General features: G+C 42.3%; 1 protein-coding gene across 7 annotated transcripts in view; it reads left to right on the top strand.

Annotated features, from left to right (window-relative positions):
* rnf220a (ring finger protein 220a) overlaps positions 1–17,814 on the top strand; it is a 221,581-nt gene that overhangs the window by 152,977 nt on the left and 50,790 nt on the right. For all 7 annotated transcript variants that reach the window (XM_060931480.1, XM_060931462.1, XM_060931453.1 and 4 more), the window contains exons 4-6: positions 4,448–4,496; positions 6,409–6,504; positions 12,393–12,435. In XM_060931480.1, coding sequence (XP_060787463.1) covers positions 4,448–4,496; positions 6,409–6,504; positions 12,393–12,435 — 188 coding nt within the window. The remainder of the gene's footprint in view (positions 1–4,447; positions 4,497–6,408; positions 6,505–12,392; positions 12,436–17,814) is intronic.

Here is a 17,814-nt window from a genome sequence, read left to right as displayed (position 1 = left end):
GGAAAGCAGTGGTTTTCTCCTTGCAACCCTGCCATGCACTCCATTGTTGGTCAGTGTTCTCCTGATGGTGGACTCATGAACATTAACATTAGCCAGTGTGAGAGAGGCCTTCAGTTGCTTAGAAGTTACTCTGGGGTCCTTTGTGACCTCGCTGACTATTACATGCCTTGCTCTTGGAGTGATCTTTGTTGGCCCACCACTCCTGGGGAGGGTAACAATGGTCTTGAATTTCCTCCATTTGTACACAGTCTGTCTGACTGTGGATTGGTGGAGTCCAAACTCTTTAGAGATGGTTTTGTCACTTTTTCCAGCCTGATGAGCATCAACACTGCTTTTTCTGAGGTCATCAGAAATCTCCTTTGTTCGTGCCATGATACACTTCCACAAACATGTTGTGAAGATCAGACTTTGATAGATCCCTGTTCTTTAAATAAAACAGGGTGCCCACTCACACCTGATTGTCATCCCATTGATTGAAAACACCTGACTCTAATTTCACCTTCAAATTACCTGCTTATCCTAGAGGTTCACATACTTTTGCCACTCACAGATATGTAATATTGGATCATTTTCCTCAATAAATAAATGACCAAGTATAATATTTTTGTCTCATTTGTTTAACTGGGTTCTTTTTATCTACTTTTAGGAGTTGTGTGAAAATCTGATGATGTTTTAGGTCATATTTATGCAGAAATATAGAAAATTCTAAAGGGTTCACAAACTTTCAAGCACCACTGTAGCATGTCACATCTCTGGGTGGAGTTTGCCAAATGACGATTGAAGTTCGAGGTTGCCCCCGTCGTCTCCTCGATAGTTCTTCACCATATGGAACACCTAGCGGTGCGTTTTTTCCCACTGCATGAGAAGTCTGTATAAGCAAAGCAGACAATCCAAGGGGCTTCTCTCCAGGCATTTTAGCGCCATTAACATTAGTTTGTTCCTGAACATGACGTATGAACAGGTGAAAGTGCATTCTCTTGCACAAAATTAATATAAAAATTAATGTAGGCATAAATATCTTATGCCAAATTATCATGGCATGTTGCAAAAAATAAAGAAAAAAGCCCAGTCCTCGTCTCCAATTTACGAGTCCGAATGCACGAGTCCGAGTCATCAGTGCTCAAGTCCAAGTCAAGTCACGAGTCCTTAAAAGTAGGGCACAAGTCAGACTCGAGTACTACAAGCCTGGTTCTTAGTATCTCTTTTGATAGAAAAAAGACTTTTATGAGGCTGTGTGTGAAAGATTTCTCTTAAGTGAACACTTTTTGGAAAGAGGAGACAGGTGAGAGGTCGTCTGGGGCTCAAGTCAGCATCTAAAAACATGGAATTGTTAATGAAGTGTATATTACAAAGGAATATGAATAAACATTTGCTATGCACTTCAGTTTCTTGAATAGTTGAGCATTCTTAGCTTCCCAAACCTTAAACCTAATGCAGGGCTTGCAGTCAGTGACAAGTTTTTAAAACTGTGGCTAATTCGGATGGAAAATTATAAACATTGTCCAAAAATTGATCCATTATCCGTAACCGCTTATCCTGTGCTGGGTCACCAGCAAACTGGAGCCTGTCCCAGCTGACTATGGGCGAGAGACAGGGTACACCCTGGACAAGTCGCCAGATCATCACAGGGCTGACACATCGAGACAAACAACCATTCACACTCACATTCACACCTTTAAAGCCACCAATTAGCCTAACCTTCATGTCTTTGAACTGTGAGGGAAACCGGAGCACCCGGAGGAAACCCACACAGACACGGGGAGAACATGCAAACTCCGCACAGAAAGGCCCCCATCAGCCACTGGGCTCAAACCCAGAACCTTCTTGCTGTGAGGTGTCAGTGTTAACCACTACACCACCATGCCACCCTTGTCCAAAAATGCAGTCTGTTATGCTTTTGGAGATACAGGGAATTTCTGACATTGGACATCACGTAGTGTGAGCAGTGTCACAATGTCTGATGTACATTTCAGAAACCTAGCTAGCTCCATTAGTTTGTCTATGAGCCTCTTGAGTATAAAACCAAAAGCAAAAATGATGTTATGACTGAGGGGGGAAAAAAGATCACAAAACAACCCAAGTGATGGAAGTAAAACTAACTTGGGTGGGTTTCCCAAAAGCCTCTTAATGCTAAGAGCAGCTTAACTAGGAGAGAGAGTGTTCATTGTGATGCTCGCGCCACCATTTAACGATGATCTTTGTGCTACGATGCTTTTGAGAAACCCAGCCCTGAACAGTATCCCCAATGGACTACAGTATGTAATGACATTCTTTGGTTTCTCCTTTGATTTTGAAGTTTCAGAGCACAAACTGCACAAACTACAAGCTTCCTGTGGTGATTCGTCTCATCACTGGCATTTTAACGTTGGATGATTTCACAGAGTGAGCACTGTGAGGTAATTGTTGTACAGTGTACAACTAGTTTAAGGGGATCTCCAGAGGACCTTTTTTCCATGCTTATGAACCTGCTGGTGTAGTACACTTATAGTGCATGTGTTGGGAGTGAGTAAAGGCCAGTGAGATCCATTGTGCCATAGTGGCGGATTTATGACGCCGGGGGAGTGTGTTTATTATCTCACAACCAGTGCACTGCCTCCGATGGGGCAATTCATCCTCTTTCAAGGCCCTGTCCTGATTTGTGTTGTCTCTTTCACTTCCTCTCTCTGTCTCTCTCTATATCTCTGCTCAGGCCTTGTAAGATCAATCATGTTTAACTGCACAAGAGGCAGGCATGAAGCTTATTACCTGCATGAGGGCGGAGCTAACTGCTGACTCCACCCTCACCTGTCATTTGTGGGAGTTGGCTCTAATATTCCTTTGGAACCTTTAATTCCATCAGTGTAGCATGTTACATCTACTGGATCGGATTTTTTTTTTTTAAAGGACTCACACTCCTTATCATCCATCCATCCTATTTTGCTTAGTGTTCCTCCTTCTCTTTTTGAAAAGCACACTTGCCAAATCAAGTTTCTGGATTAGGAACTGGAGCAGATTAAATTTCAGTGCTTCAGCAGTGAACAAGGGACATAAAGTGAACATGACAAGGGTGACGTTTTTCCTCTCTGTCAGTGCAGCTGACCTTATCATTTCTCAGCGTTAGAAATACCACAGCTGGCTACAGCCATTACAAGTCTAGTTTAAGGAAACACAAGAAAAGCCAGTACGCAACAACAACAACAACAAAAAAATGGATGCAAGGGCCATTATGATGTCTTGTGTTTATGTGTCACATATAGAGAAAGAAGAATATAGTTTGAACAACTGACCGGGAAATACACACATGGAAGGAAAAAAAAGATGCCAAATAAGAGAGAGAGAGAGAGATTTGAGTGCATCAGTGAATGTGTGTGCAGGTGTGTGTGAGACAGAGAGAGATGAGGAGGAGAAGATATTAATGTTTCAGACAGAGATCTGATTTGATGTGTCTCTCCCTATTGTCAGTGGATGCTTTAGCCGGCTCGTTTAATATTTCCTGCTTTGTAATCAGTCATCTTCAATCAGCTGTGTCCACGAGGCGGTGATTCAATGTACCCCACCCCAAACCCCCACCCCACCCCTCCCCTCCTCCAAGCCACACTTGAAAGGGGAGGGCGGGGGGTTCCCCCCTCTTCACCTCCCCTACTCCCCTCCGCTCCTTTCTGCCTCCTTAATACAATGTTTACAAGCCGGCGCATTGTCCTCGACATATTTCAAAGTCCTAAGTGCCCAAGGCGCTTCACTGACAAATCAAATAATGGCAAAATCATTTATTTCATCCTGCCTCAGCCAAACTGTGTGTACGTGTGTGCATGTGTGTGTGTGTGTGTGTGTGTGTGTGTGTGTGTGTGAGAGAGAGAGAGAGAGAGAGAGAGAGAGAGAGAGAGAGAGAGAGAGAGAGAGACACACACACACAGAGAACGTAGAAGAAGAGAGGGTATGAACGACTGGATGAGCACATCCATGAGAATGATTACTTCAATAAAAAAATTATAACCCAAATCTGCTTAGCCTAGGTACTTTTGGACAGTAATTGTTTCAAATACAGCATGGCCCTGGGCTGCCAGGATTGAGTGGCACAGAGGGCATGGCTGCAGCAGCAAAGCACCGTTTTTTTTTTCATCTCCACATGATTAAACCTGTGATTTGTGTTGCTTGGTGGACTTTTGTCTCAGCTGTCCTTTCAAATGCCCATTTGGGTTCGAAGCGAGGCGCCTCAGAGACCTGATCCCGAGCAGAAGTGAGTGTTGACCGAGGACACACGAAAGCAGGTTCTAAAAAGTGCCAGACACTTTGACACAAATATTAGGAACTGTCTGAAACATGAGCCGCTTCTTTTACAGATAGTCCTTAATCCTGATAACGTGGCTATGTCTAAATTTGGCCTCACTTTATTGGTGAACGCCATATTGTCATATTTACAGCCTAGGTCATTTATATATATATATTTGTATTTTCCTTCTTCTTGCAGTAAGAACCCATCACCGAAGGATCTCAGCACAGCGCCCGGCACGCCCAAGGTAAGATGGTCTTTTTGGTTTGAATGGCGTTAATAGCAATAAGAGCTCTTGTCCATTCTATTAAGCCATACGAAGAGCCCCACTTAGCTATGAGAGAGGAATTATGGAATTATGCTCCTTTATTTCCTGCAGTAATGTACTTATGGAAAAGTGAGAGCTTAAGATGGTTTCCTGCTGGGCCTCATTAACAATCATATGGTAACTATGCCAGTGAGGGTTTATTGTTCTACTCAGTCTTAACAGGAAGAGAAGAGACGGGATCATGTTGGCCTTATCTTTGCCTCTGAATTTGTTCGTTTTTTTCGAAAGCTACCCTTCATATATCAGCATGTTATTGACACGGTAGGGAGAGGGTGAGAAAAGGGAAACAGAGAAAGTGAGATAAAGGAGAAAGAGAAGGAGAGATATGACATTTCATATCGCTGGAGGCTTGCCAAATATGCAGGCCCAACTGACACAAAAGTCTGCTCTTATCTCTGGCTTCTGTAAAAGAGATTTGCTGGTTCACATGTCATACGTAAATGATTAGATAGGGCTTTTAATATCAACTTAAACTAACATCAAGCCATACATGTAAAACTGACACTTCGAGCTCACTGAGCTCTATTTTACACTATATCTCTCTTCAAATGCCAGCTCCGAGAACGCCCTTATCCAAAGGAAGAAACCTTTAAACAGTGCAATGATTTTGATCGATGGGGCTTATAAAAGCAATTCACATCATTATTCCAGTCTGGATGAGACCCGTGCCTGCGGCAAAGGGAAATGAGGTGCCGACCCATGCTTATGCAAAATCGGGACGCTCAGAAAAAGTGGGCAAGGAAGTGGGCGAGGGGTAGAGTGCAGACGTGACCGAGCATTCCAGAGCTAGCATTTAGTATTCCTCAGCAGTGTGTGGAAAATGAAGAGGCCAACTGGGACTAGGGGTCCACGCTAGCTGACAGATCGGGCCTGGCGTGCCAGTTCTAAAGGGGATTAACCCCGATCTGGCCCAAACTGCTTTTCCCACTCCTCTTGAGCACCCATTGCCATAGCGACTCCATGCCAGCCCAGGTTGGCACTAATCCAGTGGGTCAGAGGCCAGTTCCATCGCCAGATTCCTCCTTTCCCATCAGCCTGAAACGAACAACTCTGATTGGTCTAAACACAAAACAGCAACTGATGTCATGTTCAAATGTCATTATTTGCAACTATTCCTGCACTGCTAGCTGTGAATGATTTCGAAAGTTGTATATCGCAAAGCAGCTGTTCCATTTCTCATTCTCAATATACTGCACAGCCACATCAGTGGTTTACACACACATATATACGCGCATTAATTCTCCCTCTTTCTCTGTCTTCCAATATTCCCTAAGCTCTAAAGGCTTTGAGTTGGCAAATAAATTGTTTCCTGACCTTGCAATTCAAAAGCATAAGAAGCCATGCATAATGTCTAATTTACTGTCCCTGTGGAGCGAGCCTGCCATTTTTCACGTATTAATATTAGATTACAGTTGTCACCCACTAAAGCCGCTACCCCTCCTCTCACTTTGATTAATTGGAGAGGATTGTAAATACAAATATTTTATAGCGGGCTCATAAAAGGCAAGCCAGAGATCAAGACTCCCTGTAAAGAAAGCCGAGTTTACGTTCCTGCCTTCCTGCAGTCACAGGACAAATGAAATCTTTTCCCTCTAGCTTTTTTTTTTTTTTAATCAGAGAGACTTGTAATGAAAATAGACAAAGCGTATCCTATGATGCTACCTAGTGTGCTGCCTTTAAAGCCTTCTGGCTAACCTGAACCTAGTGCCCTTAAACTGGTTCCGTAGCATGCAGCAGCCCGTCAAAAATGATGAACAGGGCTGCGGGTGACATATTTATCCTGTGGATGACTGCAGACTGTTCATCTCTCACTGTCTCTTTCTTTCCTCAGTCTCTCCTGTTGTCAGTGCACATCAAGCGTGAGGGAGAGTCTCCAGTAATCTCACCGCTGTCCTCTGATGACCCGCACCATTCTGACAGATACCAGGTGAGCCCGGGAAAGAACCTCAAACACACACACAATCAAGCGCCGTTCAAGGAATGGCAATGGCATACACACCCGAAGCAGTGCTTTTACACACTTGTGCATATATAAACTCAATTATTTGAGTTAGATTTAGGCCTTCGGGGAAGCTTAAGATAGTGAATGACAACCGCTCGCTCCCAAAACAAAAGCAAAGATCTTGTAGATTAAAGTGCAATTAAGTGCAATGTCAAAGTAAGGATAGATTAGATATACGTGCTGCTGTGTATACATGCGCTTTGGCATTTCCTCCGCTCATAACATCCTCCATCTTATCCCTGAATGGATCTGACTGCTGGCCACATTAACAGGGACGGAGATCTCGTCTCCCAATCTCCAGCTGCAGATTTGCTCAGGCTGTAATATGTGCCCTGCTCTGATATGTAATCATGCATGGTTTAACCCCGGGGCTAATCTCTACCGGCCTCCACACACCATCCCGTCACTCCCGTGTCCTTGAAATGTTTCTTTCGTGCCTTCTTCTCCGGAGTCATTGCTGGATGGAATTGGGTCTCACCTCAACCGTTTCTCACCGTCACACGAAGAAGGAGCTTCAACAGGCGTCGGAGACATGAGCCCTGTTCACGAGGTTGAAGTAATAAAGCGTCTGGATATACTTTTGACTTTCGATGTACAGTATAAAATACACCCTTTTTTACTTTACAGTCCTGAGCTGGGATCCTTATTAGACCAGACTGCAAACAGTCACAGAAACAGGATGAATCTAAAGATTGTGTTTTCTAACAGACAGACAGCAGGACAGAATCACTCCTTGTTATAAACTAGACTGAAAAACGTTACATGTTCCTAAGCACCTCGAGAAGTAGCGATGATGCAAAGGGAAGTGAAGTAGATTGAACCTGAACCTGATCTGAATTATAATTAACATTTTAAGCATCGAGGTGCTAAATTCAGTTTTGTTTCTGTAGGTATGACATTTCCGATACTTAAAAAGATAATTTGAACACTGTAAAAATACGACTGATAAACTACACATTATAATTATGTACTAATTGTAAACAGTAGTCACTTTTATATTAAGATAGTACTATGGAAACGTGAACGTGCATAATATAAAAAGATATATTATGATTTGCTGTTTTGCTATTTTATTTTCTGTATTGTTAATGTTAAATTAAAGTGCCATTCCACCATTGGATGTATTCTTTGGCATAAAATACAATATATTTTGACAACATATATAAATGGTATCACTAGATAGAGAAATCTTTTAGCTTCAAAATGATATATCAAACATAATTTTTTGACAACGACAAGTATATTAATTTTGCGACCAAAGTCACCTACCCTTTTAATTTCCGCGCGTGATGTCATCGGCAGGTTCCCCTTCTTGTGTACCACGTGACGTGTGACGTGGCACATATTATCAGCAGTGGCAGATAGAACGCAATAAAAATAATACCAATAAATCTAGCTAATATCAATAAATCTAGCTAACTGAAAGATTAACTCAAAATTTTTCGAAATTTTTTTGGCCCCCATATACGAGGAGAAATGACTCTCTCACTTTGGGGGTTTCCTGGTCTAAAAATAGACCGACACATGGTACACAAGAAGGGAAACCTGCCGATGACATCACGTTTCACTACCGCGCGGAAATTAAAAGGGTAGGTGACTTTGGTCGCAAAATTAATATACTTGTCGTTGTCAAAAAATTATGTTTGATATATCATTTTGAAGCTAAAAGATTTCTCTGTCTAGTCATGTTGTCATAAAATATATTGTATTTTATGCCAAAGAATACATCCAATGGTGGAATGCCACTTTAAGCGTTTATCATCACAAAGCAAAACTCTAATTAGTGTTCAAGTTGTGTATTTTTTTTAACTTTATATTATATTATATTATATTATATTATATTATATTATATTATATTATATTATATTATATTATATTATATTATATTATATTATATGGGGTGTGCCACTATAAAATGAGTCCAGCATAGCAAAAGTTCAATCTGAGATACAGCAATTTGAAACAAGAGCGCATCAAAAAACGACTCACGTATTGTTTTTTTTCTTCAGTTTTTCTATAAACACATTCCTTAATCTATAATGTATCAGTCACTAAAATAAAATATTATACTTGAAAACAACCAATAAATATGACTTTGTAGGCCAAATACACTCACCGGCCACTTTAATAGGAACTTGTTCTTGATTCGACGGTTCCTGTTTAATGTGCTCTTCTGCTGTTGCATGCTGAGATGCTTTTCTGCTCACCATGGTTGTAAAGAGTGATTATATGAGTTGCTATATCCTTCCTGGCAGCTCGAACCAACCTGCCCATTTTCCTCTGACCTCTCTTATCAACAAGGTGTTTGTTTCCACTCGCAGAACTGTCACTCACTCAAAGTTTTTTTGTTTTTCGCACCATTCTGTGTAAACTCTAGAGACTGTTGTGTGTGAAAACCCTAGAAGATCAGCAGTTTCTGAAAAACTCAAACCAGTCCATCTGGCTCAAACCAATACCCATGCCACAATGAAAGTCACAGATCACAATTTTTTTCCCTTTCTGATGTTTGAAATGAACATTAACCTAAGCTCTTGATTTGTATCTGCATGACTGTTTGCATTGTGCTGCTGGCAAGAGATCGGCTGATTAGAGAACTGTATAAAACAGCAGGCGGATGGTGTTCCTAATAAAGTGGCCGGTGAGTGTATGTGTGTGCTGTGCATTAATTTCAGTTTACACATCACAAAGTTTACAGCTGACCTTCTCCAAAACTTGTCTGTTAAGATGATGATACCTTAAACATTTGCTAATTTCTCTGTATGGGCTGCACGAAATTTAACAAATGTCCCTTTATTTTAAAGATAATTAACTGTAGATTTAGAATATCCTATAAAACATCTATCTATCTATCTATCTATCTATTGACCAACTGGACTCATTTTGTGGTGGCATGTCTCATATAATCTCATCTCATCTCATCTCATTATCTGTAGCCGCTTTATCCTTCTACAGGGTCGCAGGCAAGCTGGAGCCTATCCCAGCTGACTACGGGCGAAAGGCGGGGTACACCCTGGACAAGTCGCCAGGTCATCACAGGGCTGACACATAGACACAGACAACCATTCACACTCACATTCACACCTACGGTCAATTTAGAGTCACCAGTTAACCTAACCTGCATGTCTTTGGACTGTGGGGGAAACCGGAGCACCCGGAGGAAACCCACGCAGAGAACATGCAAACTCCACACAGAAAGGCCCTCGCCGGCCCCGGGGCTCGAACCCAGGACCTTCTTGTTGTGAGACAACAGTGCTAACCACTACACCACCGAACAATAAATCTCATCTCATGATCTCTAGCCGCTTTATCCTGTTCTACAAGGTCGCAGGCAAGCTGGAGCCTATCCCAGCTGACTATGGGTGAAAGGCGGGGTACACCCTGGACAAGTCGCCAGGTCATCGCAGGGCTGACACAGAGACAAACAACCATTCACACCTACAGTCAATTTAGAGCCACCAATTAGCCTTACCTGCATGTCTTTGGACTGTGAGGAAAACCCACACAGACAAGGGGAGAACATACAAACTCCATACAGAAAGCAGCCCAGGACCTTCTTGCTGTGAGGCGACAGTGCTAACCACTACACCACCGTGCCGTGCCGTCCATATCTTTATGATTAGTGTGTATTAGTCCTATATTTTACGCTTAGTGTTTATTTAATGTTTAATCATGGGTTTGAGAGTTACGCAGTTTCAATCTGTTGCACTATCATATCAAGTCAGTTCATCTGTTCTTAGACATCCTCTTCCTTTGTCATTTTAAGTACTGTAAACTGTCATATTTGCACTGTTAATATCATAGCTATCTGCAAACTGTCTTATTGCACTATCATACCAAGTCAGATCATGTGTTTTTTTAGTTGCCTACATACTGAAAATAGGCGTCTGTACATGCCAATGCTACCTCTATCACTTGACACAGCTAGTCACTTTATTCTCAACCCTGTTACTGTTATGCACCTGTGTTCCTTCAGGGACTTGCACAAGTTTATGTATAGTTGTCAGTAGTTTTTTAGTAGTAGTTTTATACTAGTTTTATTGTACATATATTCCTATGTTTATTTTAGTATTTATGTGTGCACTTTATGGTGAAGCTTTAAATCTCATTGTACTTGTATAATGACAATTAGGGCAATTCCATGTAAATGTCAACCTCACCATGCAAAAATAAAGCAGCATGTAATACATCAAAACCACTCCCAGAGATATCACCTAGGCCTGTATTTTACAGATGTGAATAAGTTGAACCAATTTGTAACCAACCTAATATGTCACTGTCGGTCTTTCTTTCTTATAATGTAAAACCCAAGCTAAAATCAACTTTGATCATGTACAATTCTATATTATTGCCACAAGCCACAGAAATGTATGCTAAAATCCACAAAACAGCAAAACAATAGCCATCCTAAATATTATTTAAGAACTTTGATAGTTTTAGCTGATATTTAGAGAGTTTTTCAAAGGGTTATGGTGGTTAAATTGCTGATTTTCTAAACATACGCCATGTCTATTTCAGACGCGTCACATCCATAACGGAATTTCGTCACATCCATAACGCTGACTTTTCCTTCCGAAACTCTACATGAAATACAAAATATTTTAAACAAATATTTTTTTAATATTCACCTTGGACCCCTCTATCAAATGGATCTCTCCATTTCGACATTAGGTTTACAATTTCAGAGTTTGATAAAAATGTACAGTCACCCAAGAAAAGTGATACTTTTTCTGTCACATCCATAACGCATCTTTTATTGGCATTTTCTGGCATGCCCTAGATGTACTATGGGAATTGTTCTTGTTCTATCACTTCTCCAGTATGGTACAGCCTTAAAATATGCAACACCTGTTTAAATACTGGGAGACAATAAAACATGCACTGGGTCATTTGTTGCCATTTTGAGTTCAAGTGTCACGTCCATAACGCTGGAATTGCTCCTAAGGCTTTCTATTCTATTCTATATTGCAGTCTTGACAATAAAGTAGGGCGGCACGGTGGTGTAGTGGTTAGCGCTGTCGCCTCACAGCAAGAAGGTCCTGGGTTTGAGCCCCGTGGATGGCGAGGGCCTTTCTGTGCGGAGTTTGCATGTTCTCCCCGTGTCCGCGTGGGTTTCCTCCGGGTGCTCCGGTTTCCCCCACAGTCCAAAGACTCTAAATTGAGCGTAGGTGTGAATGTGAGTGTGAATGGTTGTCTGTGTCTATGTGTCAGCCCTGTGATGACCTGGCGACTTGTCCAGGGTGTACCCCGCCTTTCACCTGTAGTCAGCTGGGATCGGCTCCAGCTTGCCTGCGACCCTGTAGAACAGGATAAAGCGGCTTGAGATGAGGTGAGATGACAATAAAGTAGACTTGCGTTTTGTCTCCACCTTGCGGCCCGCGCTGGAACTGCACCCTCGCGGCGCTTGACCTTTGACTGTGACGCGCACCGGTCACGTGATTCAGGCCAAGATGGCGCTCGCTCGCTAGCTCGAGCCGCTCGTTACTATAGTAATGTTTTCCCAATCCTTCCCCATCCTTTTTAAATCGAAAATGCAGACCTGCAGGGGCTTCTGAGGAATGTTGCACACCTCCTCCTTCATTTAGCGACATGCCTTTTCGGACTTTCAGTGTGTTATCGCGGGAGCGGTAGGAATGGAGCAGGAAGAGGAAGTGAAAACAAATGGCAAGAGAGAAGTAGGTCTTCAGGAAGATGGTGCACAATCCTGTGCCATCCAGCAGAATGAGGTTGAGTGCGTGGAAGATGATTCATTTCACAGAAAGTGTGCACTCTGACTTGTAACTGCTGTGTTTTCTTTCTTTCTTTCTCTCCTGCAGACATTTTTGCGTGTGCGGGCAAACAGACAAACACGCCTGAATGGTACGTAATGTTTACATGCCACCTTTAATCCTCTAATCACATGTGCTGCTGTCTCCTGATTAACATATCCAACTAATTATGTATGTTCCATTAGTCCATTAGCTCCCTATGCACTAATTACTTTATGTCAAGTGAGAACCAATTTTCATTTGGACTTCAGCTGGGCACTTTATTGAACTTTAGTTTCAGATCAATTAGAAATAAGAGACAATGAATCACTGCATTATGGTATTAATCAACCAGTGAAAAACACACACACACACCCTGTGGTGAAAATGGAGGAAGAAAGCTTCTTCATGCAAATGTGTTTTTCCAAGTCCCAAAATAATAATAATGATTATAATACAGCAGGTCTTCTTTATTTTTAAGTCACTTCGGTCAGGTTTTTTTTTTCTTTAAAAAAAAAAACATTAATCATTAGGGATGATCCGATCACGTGATCGGAAATCGGGCCCGATCACGTGGTTTCAGACTCGATCGGAATCGGGCATTACCTCCCGATCAGGGATCGGATATATATAATATATTCTCATTTTGAACACATCAATAACTATGCGTTGGCACAGAGTGAGACCAGACCTCTTGTCTCAACACAGCAACATCGACGCGTGCGGCATGACATCACTTTGTAGCAGAGACACTATTGGTTATTGGCTGCCCGTTGCCGGCAAAGTTGAACACGGAAGCGGAAAGCAAAGCATGTCTGCGGTGTGGCAGTATTTCAAAGTTGATGACAACATTGCCATAGCAAACTGTGAAATATGTAAAGTTGGAATTTCAAGGGGTGGACAGGAAAGGGCCGCATTTAATACAACAAACCTGATACGGCACCTGAAAAACAAACACCCGACACAATACAGCGAGTTTTTAGTGCTGTTGGATGACAAAAACAGGCTCAAACCTGAAAGGGTAGAAATGCTTGTTTTCATCAAGAAAAACGTTCATTTCCTTAATTGAAATTACTGTATACCACTGTGAGATGCGTTCTTAAAAGCAAATTACTGGCACTGTGGCAGTTTTATTTATTTTTTTTGTTTACATTCCTGCCAGGTATTTTAAGGTTATGTTTTTAATTTGTGTTATTTATTGTTCAAACTACCTCACGTAAGTGCTCTGTTTGCTAACGGAGTTGCTGGATGTTAAAATAAGGTGTTAAATAAAAAAACGAGGAACATCCTGGATCCGTTTCTTTCCTCGTCTTTATTATTTTTTATGGATTATAAGAAGTATCGGATCGGGACTCGGTATCGGCAGATACTCAAAATCAAATGATCGGTATCGGATCGGAGGGCAAAAAAACCTGATCGGGACATCCCTATTAATCATGTCATTATTTATCACACATCGCATCATGTTCTTTAAAAGCAGAGAGTGGCTGTGAGGAAAGGTGAAACACTGAAGGCCAATTTATGCTGACAACGCAGTCCTCGCAGATGGTGTCTGCGTAGCCCCCCCCCCCCCCCCCCTTTGCAGACGCTCTGCGCGCACCTCCCAAAAATTGTGACCACCGCAGAAGCCTCGCAGACAAGAGGGCTCTGATTGGTCCACTCTACATCCGCTTCCCTACTTTCTCGGTTTGGTTTGTTTTCACGACCGCCATTTTTAAAAACACGAGCGAAGATGGAGCAGCACGAAGAGCGGTTGATCGAGGAAGTGAGGAAGTACGTACATCTATAGAGATCTTGCAGTCACGTGACCGGAAAGTGCACAGCCGCCATCTTGTCAGTAAAAAACACATACTGTACGCACAAGGGTAGGGGCGGGGGTGGGGCGGTGAGGGTTGGGGTCGCGGGCTTCAGTCTGATTGACGTGTCAGTATCCAATCATTTTGAGGTGGTACCTCGATAGGATTTGATGGCGTTTTTCCTTTATTTTACACTGCAGACTGGATTAAAATATTTCGTTTTTGGGTCAAACCTTCTATTGTACTGCTTGCAACATGGGTGTGAGATCTTGCAGTCACGTGACCGGAAAGTGCACAGCTGCCATCTTGTCGGTAAAAAACACCGCTGAATACTGCTGCACTCGTGTACAGAATGGATCAATTTCAACCGACGGACTACACGGCTCATTTTTCTAACGAACAGATAACTAGATATATGTCTAAAATAAACGATCTACAGATTAGTGACCCTTATGGCTTACCGGACAGAGTTTTCACGACCGTGTCAGTGGATGTTGAACTGCCAGCAGAATACCCAGACGTGTATAATTACCTCATTAACTTTCCCTCGCTGTTCAGTGGCGAAGCACTGCGTGCTTATAAATCTCTGCACAGTTATCTTTACAGAAATTCAGGATTTGTCAGCCGCGGCATCTTGTAAACAAGAAAATAACAATCCTCATTGGACGGGTAAGTCACTTAAGTATTGAGTATAGCACTGACCAGCCGATTATAGAATAGAATAAGGTAATTCCAGCTGTAATTCCAAATCGTCCGTCTTGTTTACCATGGATCTGGCGTTGGAGAGGTAGAGGCTTAGCAGTAGAGATTTGAGTAGCTGTTTTCTGAGCTTAGTCAACAGGCCGGCTCTGCCTGCAGCCTCGCTTTTGCTTCCGCTCCCGGCGCCGCCTCCTTCGCTTTGCTTCCGATAACAATCCACGGAGACCCCGCTGGTCTCGCTATCTCGTCCGGAATGTTTTTTTTTTCTCGTCCGGAATGTTGTGCATGCGATGGAAATCGCTACAAACCGTCATTTTCTGCTGGAAACCAATGTCCAGTAAGTCCATACGGTTGTAGTGGATATTGAAGTCCGGTACAAACGAACAACACGCAAAAATACACATAAAAAACGTACACAGGTAGGGAGAGCTTGTAGCCGCAGCCGTTGTAGTAGAATTGTATATAGTAGGGTTTTCCAGAAGAGAAGGTAGAAGCAGAAGTAGAAGGTGGAAATATGGCGTTTGACCGACAAGATGGCATCTGTCACAATCTGGATCGGCTGTGACGTCACATGCAAGTGCTCCATACGACTCCAGTTCTAGTCATTATAAGTAACCGGAGGATAAACACTCCACTAACCACACCCACCAACTACTCCTAGCGACTTCGCACAGTGAATAACATCGCGCATGCCTATTACTCCCTGCTCAACGATAAATTACAACTGTCTGCGAAAAGCTATCTGCGAAAGCCTTGTCGCAAGAGCATGCAGAGGCCCTGAGCCAAAAACAAAACAATCCCAGCAGCAGTGTTGCCAGATAGGAAATATGCAAGTATCGTATACCAAAACCTCAAAATTATCGTTTTTTTGTGAGAAATTATCGTACACAAACAAAACGCATACAATATAGTTATTTTAGCTGTATTTTAATTTCCAAATAATATTACTTAAATTCTTAAACAGTAAATCGCAATATTCCCGTAGTAGAGGGAAAACTATGACACAAAGAGAAAGTAAATGCACGATTACCGTAAGACTAGAAAGATTCGAATTCAACCTCCAGGTCGCTGTCGTCATCCGATGCCACGCTCACTTGTGCAGATGTTGTTGGTTGGGTAATCCTGTCACGGTAGAGATTGGATGCCGTCATGGACCGCAGCATGGTGTTCGTCGGTTTGAAGGCATGGCACCCACCAGCGTTCCTCACACACTCTGATGTGTGCACAAGTCCATTCAGAGTGTCTGCAATGAGCCGGTTTCGTGATTTTGTTTTTATGAGATTGACTTTCGAAAAAACTCGCTCGCATGATGCATTGGAGTGGGGAAACACAAGCACATCCAGGGCAAACTTTCCCAGTTCACTGGGGGTCAGAGAGAGAGAGAGAGGGATGCATGTTTGGACAACCAACTGAAAACTTTGAAATTATCGTACATTTCAGATTTTTTCCCATTATTGATCGTACAGAGGGCAAAATTATCGTACAAATACGACAATTATCGTACATCTAGCAACACTGCCCAGCAGTTTGCAGCGCTGCTTAGCCCCCCCCCCCCCCCCCCCCCAAAAAAAAAGACCCATAACCACATAAATAATTAAAAATCTATTGATTAACTTGCAGGGTTTTTTTGTGTGTGTGTGTGGATGTGTCCAAAGAATGTGTTATTTATATGTTATTTTACGTATCGTGAAATACCGTGACCGAGGTCTTGAAAGTACTGTATACGGACTGACCTTAAGCTGGTAAATAATATATTTATTTTTTTCTTTACCAAATTCTAACAGAAAACAAGAGCGCCGCCATTTTGAATCACGGCTGTAATGCAAATGGCTTCCTCCTCGGTATACAAGTGCACTTCCATGGCAGGAAAAAAAACTACATTTTGCCGCCTGTGTAGCCCCCTATTTATACAAAATGGAGTTTTTCAGGATTCAGCCATGTTTTTGCTCGGCGTTAGCAAGTTAGAGGGTTTTAACTTTCTCCTGAAATGTTTTCTTTAATTTTGTCTTCCTCAGGGCAGTAAAACTCGCTTTCGCTGTGAACACTGTCGTTATCGCTATCCATGCTGTAAAATTAATGCTATTTTGAATCCTCATTCACGGCTGTAAGGGTTGTTTTACAATCAGGGTACAAAGTTTGTGTCACAGGGGTCCAAAATTCAAATTGATTTAAACTGGTTCTTTGTACCAGTTTTTAAGTGAAGGACAAGTTAAAGAACAGATTTCAGGTCATTTTTTGACGCGTGTATATGGTAGTTTTGTGTAATCTGCTACAAGATGGGAGAAACAAATGAAGTGATTCTCGGAGAGGACTTTTTTTTTTTGACAATTCAGAATCCACTACTTCCATAGTGCTTTTAAATATAAGGCTGTAAGCTTTGTGTTAGTTGTCTCTAATATTTCTGTCCCAATATCTTGACCACATTTTAGGATGAAAATAATCATTTTAGATATCTCATCTCATCTCATTATCTCTAGCCGCTTTATCCTTCTACAGGGTCGCAGGCAAGCTGGAGCCTATCCCAGCTGACTACGGGCGAAAGGCGGGGTACACCCTGGACAAGTCGCCAGGTCATCACAGGGCTGACACATAGACACAGACAACCATTCACACTCACATTCACACCTACGGTCAATTTAGAGTCACCAGTTAACCTAACCTGCATGTCTTTGGACTGTGGGGGAAACCGGAGCACCCGGAGGAAACCCACGCGGACACGGGGAGAACATGCAAACTCCACACAGAAAGGCCCTCGCCGGCCACAGGGCTCGAACCCAGGACCTTCTTGCTGTGAGGCGACAGCGCTAACCACTACACCACCGTGCTGCCCCCATTTTAGATATGTTATTTTATATTGAAAAATTAGCTGTCTCGGAGAGGACATTTTTTTTGACACAATTACGTACTAATTTGATCAAAATAGTCTGAAAACTTATTGGCATTCAACATTAAAACTTAACTATGTTTCCAATGATATGGAACCAAATATTTGTGTT

The sequence above is a fragment of the Neoarius graeffei genome, chromosome 1, assembly GCF_027579695.1.
Source record: "Neoarius graeffei isolate fNeoGra1 chromosome 1, fNeoGra1.pri, whole genome shotgun sequence".
In the NCBI taxonomy this organism is placed as follows: domain Eukaryota; kingdom Metazoa; phylum Chordata; class Actinopteri; order Siluriformes; family Ariidae; genus Neoarius; species Neoarius graeffei.
This window is presented reverse-complemented; position numbering and strand designations above follow the sequence as displayed.